Here is a 12,688-nt window from a genome sequence, read left to right on the forward strand (position 1 = left end):
GGGGGCTGTTCTTCATGTTTGGTGCGGGGGCTGCTTGCTGCTGTGACTTCTCTTGCTGCCGACCACAGGTTCATGTGGGCTGCAGCGCTCGGGCTCAGCAGTTCTGTGGCCAGTGGGCTTAGGCGCTCTGCAGCATGTGGGATCTTCCGTACCAGGGATTGAACCCCTGTCCCTTGCGTTGGCAGGCAGATTCTTAACTACTGGGCCAAAAGGCCACAAGGGAAGTCCCCGTGAGCGATTTTTAACCATCGGGGGTTTTTTAACAGCATGTCCCTGACTTGGAGCAGTGGCTTTCTGTCTGCTGCCCGTGCTCAGCGGTCGTTACCTGCAGCGGTCAGGGTGTGGTAGTGCCGTTGGAGTCAGTGCTGCTGTTGTTTTTCTGTTATTCTCTTTATTCCTTGACAGATTAGTTACAGATTTCAGCTTTTCAGTGCCACCTGTGGGTGAGTTAGAATAGTCACAGCATCTTGCTAGGGCACCGTGCCAAAGAAACAGGGCATCTGGGCCCACAGGTACCAGCTCTGGCATCAGAGCACAGAAATACAGTCCTGGCTGGTGAAAAACACTTGATGTATGTTGGTGCAACCACGTCGTACAGCTCTGTGCCGTGACGTCACACGGCTGAGGACAGACGTACCCGCTGACCCAGCAGTGCCGCTTCGCGCCACATGCGCTGGAGGGTCTTGTGCGTGTGTGTGCTGGGACACACGCGCAAGACGGCTCGGAGCCGTGTGGAACCACCGCGTGTCCACCAGCACTGGAGTGGATGGGGACCTCGGTGTATTCACATGGCCACGTCAGCATTCAGCAGTGCCGAGGGACAGAGGCCAGCACACACGGATACAAGAGTGTGTGTGTGTGTGTGTGTGAGAGAGTCCTTCCATCCACCCTATGTACATGGAACAGGCAGGCGCGTACGCAGACAGCACAGCTGGTCACGCAGACCCGGGACTTGATCCGACAGTGGCCCCTTGGGTTTGCTGTCCTGACCCCGGCGGTGGCTGCAGGAGGCGCCGTGTCCTGTCAGGTGCTATCCTGTATGTTAAAGGGTAAGCTGTTTGGTTCCAGACCGTTGTCCCGAGTGTTCACTTTGACCCACACTGGACATGAATGTGTGCTTTGCAGAGAAGTCTGATGATGGAGTGTCTCTGGGTGGACAGGACCCTCGGAATAGTCCTCCTGGGGGTCTCTGCTTTCCTCGTGTGGCTTGGATGCAGGCATTCCTTGGTTTAGGAAGAAAAGGAACTTTTGACAAGCTGTATATGAATCACTTCCTGAGGTCATGGGGGAGCGTGCTATTGAAAGCAGATGCCCACATGCTCTGATTTATTGCCCCTTCTTCGATTCATCAGGTGGGTTTCCTTAACGTGGGGCAGAGTTCTCCCAGGAGGGCCTGGGACCCCTCAGATCAGTGGCCGAGCAGAGGGCAGTGCTGTGCCTGCTCGTGCCCCTGAGAGATTCTGGCGAGACCTGCGGGTCAGGCTTTGCAGCATTATTTTAACGACATGTACTTTCTTCTCCTGAAGCCTAGTGTTGAAATGGAAAGAAACAAACCTCTCAGGTCAATGCCTTTTACGTGTATGACTTACAATAATAAATAATTACAAATTTAAAAAGTCACTATAAACACAATTAAATGCCCACACTTCTGGGGACAAGTACGTGTGGGGTAAATGCAATTAATATTCAGTCCCAGAGGTACCTGTTCCCCTGAAAGATCCCGGAAAGTCACTTCTTCCGAAGCGCGCGTGTGAAGTGCCCAGCCAAACGAGGAAATGCTGTGCCAGAGGTCCCCGCTGCCCGGCACGAGCGGAGGCAACAGTCTGCAGCCCGCGGGAGGAGGGAGCCCGCGTCACCTGCAGCGGCCCCCAGCTCAGCTCCGCGCCCAGAACCGCAGCCTTTCCGTGAAGGGCTTCAAGAGCGCATCTCATGGTGTGGGCTGTATGTGTTTTAGAAAGTGACGACAGGAAGCGACGTGTCAGGGAGGAAGGTAAACGACGCCCCTACAGGAGAACTCGTCCGCCCGAAGCCGGGCGAACGCCGCGTGGGTTGGCGCTGACCACACAGCACGCGGGTGTCGCCGGCAGGAGCGACATCTGCACCCTCTCCCGAGGCCCGGCGCCCTGCCCTTCGCGGCGGGGACATTTATGACGACCGGGGTTCGTCCAGGGTTTACTATGTGCGAGGCGCTGAGCTGCTTGCCTTATGTTATCCCATCTAATCCTGCCTGCGGGGTAAATGTTAGTATTTCCAGTTTATTGTGAGGAGACCGAGGCAGGGCAGGTCAGGCCGCGGTCCGGAGGCTGTAAAGCTGGAGGTGGGGAGGCGGGCTTGTTCCCTGCGGGGCACAGGGTCCTGACCGCCCACGTCCACCCCGAGTCCGCCCACGTCCCAGCGGGTTGTAGGCACTATTTGGGGGTAATGATACAGTTTCTGTTATTTTTTTTTCTCTTTCATTTTCAAAAATTAAGCATATTTCATATGACTAATTCCTGTGTGGTGAGTACAGTGGTGGATTCTCAGATTTTACTGTACATATTAAAAGTCTATAAAACTGGGGTTTATAATGGTTGCGTTTGTCTGGAAAGTTGCTGATACAGCAGAACGAGCTGTGTATAAATCAGAGCCTGTCGTCAGTGGGGGTGCTTTTTAAAGCACAGAGTCAGTCTTGACTTACCCACTCTACCTGCTGCTTTAGGTGAAAGCTTGGAAAATGCCAGAGTTTTGATATTTTGCAGCAATAGGAAAAGCCTCTCCCAGCTATCATGATCCTAGCCCCAAAGCCTCTTGTTTTAAAAGTCCCTAACCTCTCAAAAGTGAGACTGTGAACTTCAGGCTGTGTGTGTGCCCTCTGCCACTTGGTGCCGGCACAGATTCCTGAGGGGCTTGGACAGCCCCGCAGTGTGCCTGTCCCAGGCGGGGCTCGCCGGTCTCATAAGACGCTGTGCACGCTAGTCTCCATCCTGAGTTCTCTGCTCTGGACAGTTTTGTGTTAGAGGCAGTACGATGCCAGATACATAGGAGTTACTTCACATCATTATGAGTGGGTTTAACTAGAATTTTAAACGTCTCAACTAAGTCAGTCGTCAGTATGGTCACTATAATAAAGTTCAGTTTAGTACAGTCGATCAGTCCGACTCTTTGCAACCCCATGGACTGCAGCACGCCAGGCCTCCCTGTCCATCACCAACTCCCGGAGTTTACTCAAAATCATCTCCATCGAGATGGTGATGCCATTCAATCATCTCATCCTCTGTCATCCCCTTCCCCTCCTGCCTTCAATCTTTCCCAGCATCAGGATCTTTTCCAATGAGTCAGTTCTTCGCATCAGGTGGCCAAAGTATTGGAGCTTCAACTCCAATATTCAGAACTGAATTCCTTTAGGATGGACCGGTTGGATCTCCTTGCAGTCCAAGGGACTCTCAAGAGTCTTCTCCAATACCACAGTTCAAAAGCATCAGTTCTTCTGTGCTCAGCTTTCTTTATAGTCTGACTCTCACATCCATACGTGACTACTGGAAAAACCATAGCCTCGACTAGACGGACCTTTGTTGGCAAAATAATGTCTCTGCTTTTTAATATGCTGTCTAAGTTGGTCATATCTTTTCTTCCAAGGAGCAAACATCTTTTAATTTCATGGCTGCAGTCACCATCTGCAGTGATTTTGGAGCCCAAGAAAATAAAGTCTGTCACTGTTTCTATTGTTTCCCCATCTATTTGCCGTAAAGTGATGGCACTGGAAGCCGTGATCTTGGTGTTTTGAATGTTGAGTTTTAAGCCAACTTCTTCACTCTGCTTTCACTTTCATTAAGAGGCTCTTCAGTTCCCTTTTGCTTTCTGCCGTAAAGGTGGTGTCATCTGCATATCTGAGGTTATTAATATTTCTCCTGGCAAGCTTGATTCCAGCTTGTGTTTCATCTAGCCTGGCATTTTGCATGATGTATTTTGCATATAAATTAAATAAGCAGAGTGACAACATACAGCCTTGACGTACTCCTTTCCTAATTTGGAACCAGTCCGTTGTTCCATGTCCAGTTCTAACTGTCGCTTCTTGACCTGCATACAGATTTCTCAGAAGGCAGGTAAGGTGGTCTGGTATTCGCATCTCTTGAAGAATTCTCCACAATTTGTTGTGATCCACACAGACAAAGGCTCTAGTGTAGTCGATAAAGCTGAAGTAGATGTTTTTCTGGAACTCTCTCGCTTTTTCAATGATCCAGTGGATGTTGGCAGTTTGATCTCTGGTTCCTCTGCCTTTTCTAAATTCAGCTTGAACATCTGGAAGTTCTCAGTTCATGTACTGTTGAAGCCTAGCTTGGAGAATTTTGAGCATTACTTTGCTAGCATGTGAGATGAATGCAATTGTGCGGTAGTTTGAGCATTCTTTGGCATTGCCTTTCTTTGGGATTGGAATGAAAACTGACCTTTTCCAGTCGTGTGGCCACTGCTGAGTTTTCCAGATTTGCTGGCATATTGATTGTAGCACTTTCACAGCATCATCTTTTAGGATTTGAAGTAGCTCAGCTGGAATTCCATTGCCTCCACTAGCTTTGTTCATAGTTATGCTTCCTAAGGCCCACTTGACTTCAGGCTTCAGGATGTCTGGCTCTAGTTGAGTGATGATACCATCGTGGTTATCTGGGTCATGAAGATCTTTTTTGTATAGTTCATAATAAAGTAGTCAGTATGATAAGGACAGCACATTTTTTCCCAGGAAGTAATTTATCATTGTATTGATTCATATTAGTCACTTAGCATTTTAATTCAAAAGCACTTTAATAGCCACTACCTTTTTTGTTTTTAATTGAAGTTATTTTGAGATAACTAATTTCAAATGTAGTTGTAAGAGATAACAGAGACCCCGGGGACTCCTGACTCAGTTCTCCCCGCTGATGACATCTGACGAAGCTGAGTGCAGTGTTGCACCCAGGATGCAGACCTTGATGCCGTCAGGATACAGGACATCTCCAGCATCCCAAGGATCCCCCTTGTTGCCCTTTTATAACCACACCCACCCTCTGCCTTCCACCCCCCCCCCGCCCCCGTCCCGAACCCCTGGCAACTGCTCATCGTTCTCCATTTCTATAGTGTTAGCATTTTAGACTTTATGGAAATGGAATCACGCAGCATGTATATTTTGAGACTGGCTTTTTTTCACTCAGCATAACTCTTTAACTCTTTAGCAGGCCCATCCAGGTTGTTGTATGAATCAGCAGTTTGTTCCTTTTTTCTTGCAAAGTAGTATTCTGTGATATGGATGTAGCATAGTTTATGCATTCACTCCCTGAAGGGCATCTGGGTTGTGTCCAGTTTTTGACTGCTCTGAGTGAAGCTTCCATGTGGAATGAAGCTTCCGTAAACATACCTACACAGGTTTTTGTGTCAACATGTCTTCACTTCTCCGGGATCAGTGCCCAGGAGTACAGTTGCTGGCTTGCATGGCACTTGCACGGTTAGTTTTAAAGACCTGGTCAAACTGTTTGCAGAGCAGCTGAACCGTTTTTCATTCCCACCAGCCGTGAATGAGGGGTCCAGTTTCTCTGTATTCTTCCCAGCGTTTGATGTGGTCAGTGTGTTTTGTTTTAGCCATTCTGATAGGTGTGGAATCACATCTCATTGTGTTTCTAACTTGCACTTCCTTGATGGGTAACGATTTTGAGTATCTTTCACGTGCTCTTTGGCCGTCTGTGTGTCCTCTTTGGTGAAATGTCTGTTCTTTTGTCCATTTGCTAACTTGATTGTTTGCTTTTTTGCTGTTGATGTCTGGGAGTTTTTACACCCTGGGTCCTAAACCTTTGCCAGGTCTGTGATTTGAACGCATATCCTCTCGCTGTCTAGTTTGTCTTGCATGCTGTCAGCAGGGTGTTTTGCCCATGGGCAGTTTTTAATGGTGACAGAGCCCATTTATCAGTTTTTCCTTCAACTGATCATGCTTTTGGTGTAAAATCAGAACTGTTTATTTACCTGACTGTAAATCCCAAGGACTCTCTTCTAGGTTTTTTCCTCTAGAAGTTTTATGGTTTTATGTTTTACATTTAAGCCCACGGTCCGTTTCAGGGTAGTTTCTGTGTAAGACGTGAGACTCGGGTCAGGTGTGTCCAGTTGGTTTTATGTTTTACATTTAAGCCCACGGGTCCAGTTTCACTCGGGTCACAGTTGTGTCGGTCCGTTTCAGGGGTTTCTGAGACTCGGGTCAGGGCTCCGTCGGCCCGTGTGTCCAGTTGGTTTTATGTTTTACATTTAAGCCCACGGTCCGTTTCAGGGTAGTTTCTGTGTAAGACGTGAGACTCGGGTCAGGGCTCCGTCGGCCCGTGTGTCCAGTTGGTTTTATGTTTTACATTTAAGCCCACGGTCCGTTTCAGGGCAGTTTCTGTGTGAGATGAGACTCGGGTCAGGGCTCCTTTGGCCCGTGTGTCCAGTTGGTTTTATGTTTCACATTTGAGCCCATGGTCCGTTTCAGGGCAGTTTCTGTGTGAGATGAGACTCGGGTCAGGGCTCCGTTGGCTCGTGTGTCCAGGTGCTGCAGTGCTGTGTGTTGGAAGTCTGCTTCTCCCCGCTGGCTTGCTGTAGCACCTTTGTCAGAAATCAGGTGGGTATGTTTGTGAGGAGGACCTGGGTTCTCTGCTCTGTCCCCTGGATCTGTGTGTCCACCCTGCCCTGACCACACCATCCCGAGTGCTAGCGCTCTGTGGTAAGTCCTGAGATCCGGTAGCCTGATGCTTCCCGCTAATTTCTTCTTTTTCAAAATGTTTCATCCATGCTAGATCCTGTGCTTTTCTGTATAAGTTTTAGGACAATCTTGTCCACATCTACAAACCATTTGGCCACTGTGGTAGGAATTGTATTAAACCTGTGTATAAATTTGGGGAGAATTGACATCTTTACTGTGTTAATCTTGCAGTTGATGGACAAGGTTTGGCTCTCTCTTTGTAGACCTCCTTTGATTTATTTTATCCACGTTGTGTAGTTTTCAGTACACAGATTCTATATGTATTTTGTTAGATTTACGAATAGTACTTCTGTTTTCTGAGTGATTATAGATGGCAGTGTATTTTAAATTTTGGTAGCCGTGTGTTCATTGCCAGCAAATAGAAACAGCTGATTTTTGTATGTTTATCTTGTATCCCGCAACCTTGCAGAACTCACTCACTAGTTCTGTGGGCTTTGCCTTTTGTTTGTAGTCCTATTTGTTTAGTGCTACTGTGTGCCAGGCATTGTGTTAAGGCTTTCCACGTGTTTGCTAAAGGCCAGAACACAGTGGAGCTCAGATCTTGACTCATAAATCTCTTACTCACTTCATATGTTCATTTGGCAAGCATTTAAGGAGCACTTACATGGACCAGACGTAGGTTCCTGCCCTCTGGGGTCTTGATCTGAAACCGGATTAGAAGTGACACGTGCAGTTATGTGTCACTTCGTTAAACAAGTTTAGAAATAAAAGAAGTTGATCAGTTATAAGTTAATGCATCTGACTCATGCTGTCCGTGGGTAAAGCAGGGGCATGTAGTCAGCCTGTGTGGAGTGGGAGCATTTGTGGGGGGGGGGGGTTCCTAAAGAGTGTTGATTTCCCCAGGAAAGGTCCCCAAGCCAAAATACCTGTTGGTTCTTGAGATTCAGAGATGTCAGTGGTAAAGTCTCGTACGAAGAGAATCCTATGTATTGCTTGTGTCAAAGAGCCTAAGAACCCCTGGCCAGAACTGAGTGAAGGTCTCCAGTTGCCTCCCTCCTCCCCTGCTTCAGCAGTGGCCGTGTGAGCCGCTCTCCCACTGACCCTGCCCTGGGGCCCCAGGCTGGCCAGCCCAGGGCAGCGGGCCTGGGCCTCACTGCTGCCCTGTGGTGGCCCGGCCACCCCCCGCCCCCGCCCGCACACTCTGACTCCTCCCTCTGCGGTGATCCTCCCCTCCCCTCCCCTCCCCTCCCGCCCCCTCCTCTGCTGGCCGGGCAGGCGGGGCTGCAGCCCTGTGAAGTGGGGGGTGGGGCCCTCAGGGAGTGACATGCACCCTGGGGCCCCCTTTCCTTTGGGGACCGCCCTCTGTGTCCCTGTCTGAGCTCTTGTAACAAGAACAGCTGTAGGTTTCTGGTCAGTTGGGAGGTGAAGGTCTTGCTGTACCAGCCCTCACGGGGCGCTGCGGGCCGAGCCGCGGGGTCACAGGCATGAAGCCCTGTCTGCAGGCCGGCGGGTCCCGCACCCATGCCCTCTGTGCTCAGGAGTGAGCGTGCTCCTCTCCCTTCACACTCCTCCCAGGAGAAGCTGCTCGTCTTCGAGTCGGCCTGGAAGAAGGAGAAGGACATCGTCTCCAAGGAGATAGAGAAGCTCCGGGTGTCCATCCAGACCCTGTGCCGGAGCGCCCTCCCCCTGGGCAAGATCATGGACTACATCCAGGAGGACGTGGACGCCATGCAGAACGAGCTGCGGCTGTGGCACAGCGAGAGCCAGCAGCATGCCGAGGCCCTGCAGCTGGAGCAGAGGTGGGGGAGGGGGGAAACACAGCCCAGGGCAGCCAGCGGAGACCCTGCAGCAGAGCAGAGGTGGGGGGAGGGGGGGCTCTGTGGGCAGGCAGCGGTGACCCTGCAGCAGAGCACAGAGGTGGGGGACGAGGGGGGGCGGGGGATGTGGGAGGGGGGGAGCGGGGAACACGCCCTGGAGCAGCAGGAACTGCAGCAGAGCAGGAGGTGGGGGGGGTGGGGGACCAGCCCTGGGTGCAGCCAGGCGGGGGAACCCTGGAGCCAGAGGCAGAGGTGGGGGGGCGGGAGGGGCAGGGGGGGGGGGGGAAACAGCAGGCCCTGGGCAGCCAGCTGGGGAAGACCCTACGCCCAGCAGAGCAGAGGTGGGGAGGGGGCGGGGGAGGGGCGGGGGAGGGGCGGGGGGGAGGGGGGAGGGGGGGAAACACAGCCCAGGGCAGCCAGCGGAGACCCTGCAGCAGAGCAGAGGTGGGGGGGGGGCGGGGGAGTGGTGGGGGAGGGATGGGGAAACACAGCCCAGGGGGAGACCTCTGGAGAACCGAGCCCTCTCAACCCTCTTTCTTACCTCCTCCCCCAAGGAAAGTACATTGCTTCTTCATTCACAGCATAATGTGCATTTCTCCGTAGCAGCTAGAAAAGAGCTGCTCTTGGTGTTCAGAAACACGAGATTTAGACATTTAAAACTTTGCAGTTTGGATACCATGTTTATCATGTGTCTTATCAAATCCCCAAAGTTTTGTGACTGTAATTTGAAAGTATTTTAAATTTTTTACTTGAGAAAAGTACATTTATATTTTTATCCTTTTTGAAATTATTTTCCCCCTTTGGATACAATGATTAATTTACTTTTGTTACCTCCCTTTGTTTTAATTAAGAAGCCAGTGTAGAGACTTCCCTGGTGGTCCAGTGGTTAAGACGCCACACTCCCAACTCAGGGGCCCTGGGTTCAGTCCCCAGTCGGGGAACTAAGATCCCCGCATGCTGCACGACGATGATGCAGCCAAAAAGAAAAGCATCAGATGGGAAAGGAGAGGGGTCCTCATGAGCCCCGGCTTGTGTCCCGGCAGCATCACGGACAGCGCCGTGGAGCCCCTGAAGGCGGAGCTGGCGGAGCTGGAGCAGCTGGTCAGGGACCAGCAGGACAAGATCTGTGCCGTGAAGGCCAACATCCTGAAGAACGAGGAGAAGATCCAGAAGATGGTGTACAGCATCAACCTGAGTTCCAGGAGGTGAGGGCTCAAAGCTGCAGAGACTCCAGGGGGTCCCTCAACTTGCACGTAAGGAGGAGGCTGGCACTTCGCTCCCCATGCGAGGTTTCAGTCTGAAGGCAGCCGTGAGCAGCTCACAATGTCATCCTCCTGGTTTTCAGAGCTTTACCACCTTAGGCACATTTGGTGTAGGCGAGACCGTGTTTCCCTGCCTTCCTCCACTGGAAACTTGCTAGTTATAAGCGAGCGGCTCTTGCAGACGCCGCCGGTGTGAGACGTTTCTCTGCAAGCCTGGTCTCTGCTGTCGGCTGTTGGGTTCTGTGCCAGTCTGTCCAGCAGGCGAGCGGTGCTGGGACCGCCTGGGACACGGGAGTCCGAGACGGCCAACTCCGAGCCTGCTGACAGGACTGCTGGAGCCCCAAGTGAAGGCTGGCTGCACATTTTGACAGGAGCCTTATAAATGCAGTGAGGCCTGAAAAGCAAAGACTTATATTTTTAGCTCACTCCCACTTGCAAAGAGTTCATTTCAGCCCGTGTCTTTATAAAGTACCCACAAACTCTAGTTTTTAACCTCTCTGTCATTGCGTGTACCTTAACACAATTTTCTTTTTGCTCCTTATTATGTTTTGCTTATTTTTCCAACCCTTAAAGTTCATACATTTAAAAAGGAGATTTGACTGCGGCCTTCGCAGGCATCGTCTGACCTGAGATTGTCATAGGCCACATCCTCACTTTCTTCAACATCGAACCCCTGGGCTTCCCTGCGAGCACATCAGTGCAGCTGCGGGATCCCTCATCCTCTCTAGAAGCGAAGCTTGCTCTTCAAGCCAATGGCCCAGGCCTGTTCCTTTGCCCAGGTGTAAGCACCTGTGCGCCTCAAAGACAGGTGGTTAGGAAAAGCCTCCAGAAGGAAGACTTAAAAGGTTGCACAGATTTGCAAAATTTTTTGATGTTACCATTTTTTTAGAAATTTTTTTTAAAGCAAAAGTTGTTTTTTTTTTAAACACAGTTTATATTTAGTTTTTCACTACATATAATATTGTAAATACTGAAGTCTTATATTTGTGTATAAAGGATTTCACTGTTTGGAGACATACTTATGGGTCTTAAAGTCTGGGTCCTGACACTTGTATTCTAGATACTGTTATTTATGATGTAACCCAAGCAGTGTCATTTTAAATGTTAGAATTTCTTCAGCAAGTTTTGTTTCTTTAAAAGATTAGCACAGTTAAGTTTTTCCTTAGTGTAATTTCCAAAATAAATCTGTTACAAAGGTCGTTCTATGATTTTTGAAGTGAAGTTCAAGATTGGATTATTAAGACGTGCCATTGTGAAACATTGGTCTTTTTCTCCTTTCTGTAGCTAACCATAAAATTCTGTCTGCTGAGATGACACTAAATATTAACACGTCATTGGAGGAGGGGAGGTGTACCAGTTACCCAGGTCTTCCTCTGTCCACAGTCTCTCTCCCACTGACTCAAGTGACAGCCACCACCCCAGAGGGACCCTGTTTTGGGTCAGGTTAAGAAGTCTGCCTTTTATGAATTTGTATGTAAGACTAGAGTTTTTGTGTTGCAAAAAAATCACACACATTGTATGTGAGTCAAATTTTGTATGAAATAGTCTCTCAAATTGTATCATAAAATTTATTTTTCTTTTATACATAAATCATTAAAAACAATCACCTGTTTTTTCCTATCAGTGTATGGGGTTGTGCAGTTCAGTTCACACCTGGAAAAAAGCATTTGGATTTTTAAAACTTCAGCATGTGTGCGGTTTGTTTTTCTGTGAAGACAGTTCAAGGAAATTTATATTTTCACTCATGACACCCCTTTTCTGTATAAATTGGAGTCTTACATAAGGCAGGTAAACACTTTTCAGGAATTTTAAGATCATTCATGAAGTCCTAGGAAGTTGCTGCATGTGGTTATGGCTGTACCTCGACACAGATTAATAAATCCTGTTATCTATGATTTCGATAAAATATGCAAATGAGATTATTAAATGTTTTCCTCTGTTTTGGCGTGTTAAGTTTTCCGGAAGCACTGGAGTCATACTTTAGATGTTTTAATTAAAAACAATTGAGCTGATTGAACTGACACATTTATGTTTAAAGGAAATACAGCAACCTTTGAAAAAATAACTTGGAGACTAAAATTCAAGCTTTCTGCTTTGATATTCATACTGATTTTTCTTCTCAATAAGCAACTTGAAAACTAGTAACTGGAATCTAGGAAGAGAGGTGGTGGTCTTTAGTGACAGTGTAAGTGGAGTTGGGGGCTTGGGGGGTCTGGAGTCCTCAGTCTGTCGACAGGTGCCCCTGAAGTGTTCCTGGACTACTTCTCCAAGCCGCCCTGAACTGGCCGGGATGTGTCTTCTGCTGACGTGTGCAGCGTGGGGGGACTTGAGTGAGAGGAGGGGTGGCTAGACCTCTCCCAGCTTTTGAATAAACAGCGCGGTGTCCCCAGGCACAGGCTTAGGGTGACCAACCCACTTGAGCTCCCACAAAAACCAGGTTCAGAATGAGACTGCCTTTGGATGTATCTTCCCTGAAAGTTTATAAAAACAATCAAAAAAGGAATAAAGATATTCAGTTTCTCCTTTTTCCTAAAAAAAAAAAAAGGATGATATTGCCCGTAGGACCCTGTGCTCAGGCGGCCCACCCTGAAGGGTTTCTGCACAGACTGGACTCCCCTCCCAGCCCCAGGATCCTCCACCCACTCGCAGGGAGGCAGAGACAGGTCGCCTCATTCCTCATGGCCCCCTGCGTCCTCTGCCCTGCCAGGAGCCCACGGGCCAGAAAAGCAGGTGTGTGAGTCCCAGGGCTGCCGAGACAGGAGGAAGCCCCCAGCGCGTCCACTCCCTGAGCGAGCTCACCTCTGTCCCATGATGCTCTTTATTAATAAAAAGGCTGCGTGTTTTTCTAAAAAGTGTCTTGGCAAGCACAGTTTAACACAGGCTTTACCGGCGGGTGGAAGGAAGCTCCTGAAAGAACCCCCTTCTGGTTATGTGTGTTT

The 12,688-nt window shown here is 49.3% G+C and overlaps 1 protein-coding gene across 6 annotated transcripts in view; it reads left to right on the top strand.

The window, feature by feature from the left end:
* Window positions 1-11,369, top strand: part of TRAF3IP1 (TRAF3 interacting protein 1) — a 61,724-nt gene extending 50,355 nt beyond the window's left edge. For 4 of the 6 annotated variants that reach the window (XM_043462152.1, XM_043462153.1, XM_043462157.1 and 1 more), the window contains 2 exons: window positions 8,246-8,469; window positions 9,531-11,369. In XM_043462152.1, coding sequence (XP_043318087.1) covers window positions 8,246-8,469; window positions 9,531-9,788 — 482 coding nt within the window. In that variant the 3' untranslated portion in view covers window positions 9,789-11,369. The remainder of the gene's footprint in view (window positions 1-8,245; window positions 8,470-9,530) is intronic. The other 2 variants (XM_043462155.1, XM_043462156.1) reach the window with 1 other exon arrangement.
* Window positions 11,370-12,688: the final 1,319 nt, after the last annotated feature.

The sequence above is a fragment of the Cervus canadensis genome, chromosome 2 (assembly GCF_019320065.1).
Source record: "Cervus canadensis isolate Bull #8, Minnesota chromosome 2, ASM1932006v1, whole genome shotgun sequence".
Classification (NCBI taxonomy): domain Eukaryota; kingdom Metazoa; phylum Chordata; class Mammalia; order Artiodactyla; family Cervidae; genus Cervus; species Cervus canadensis.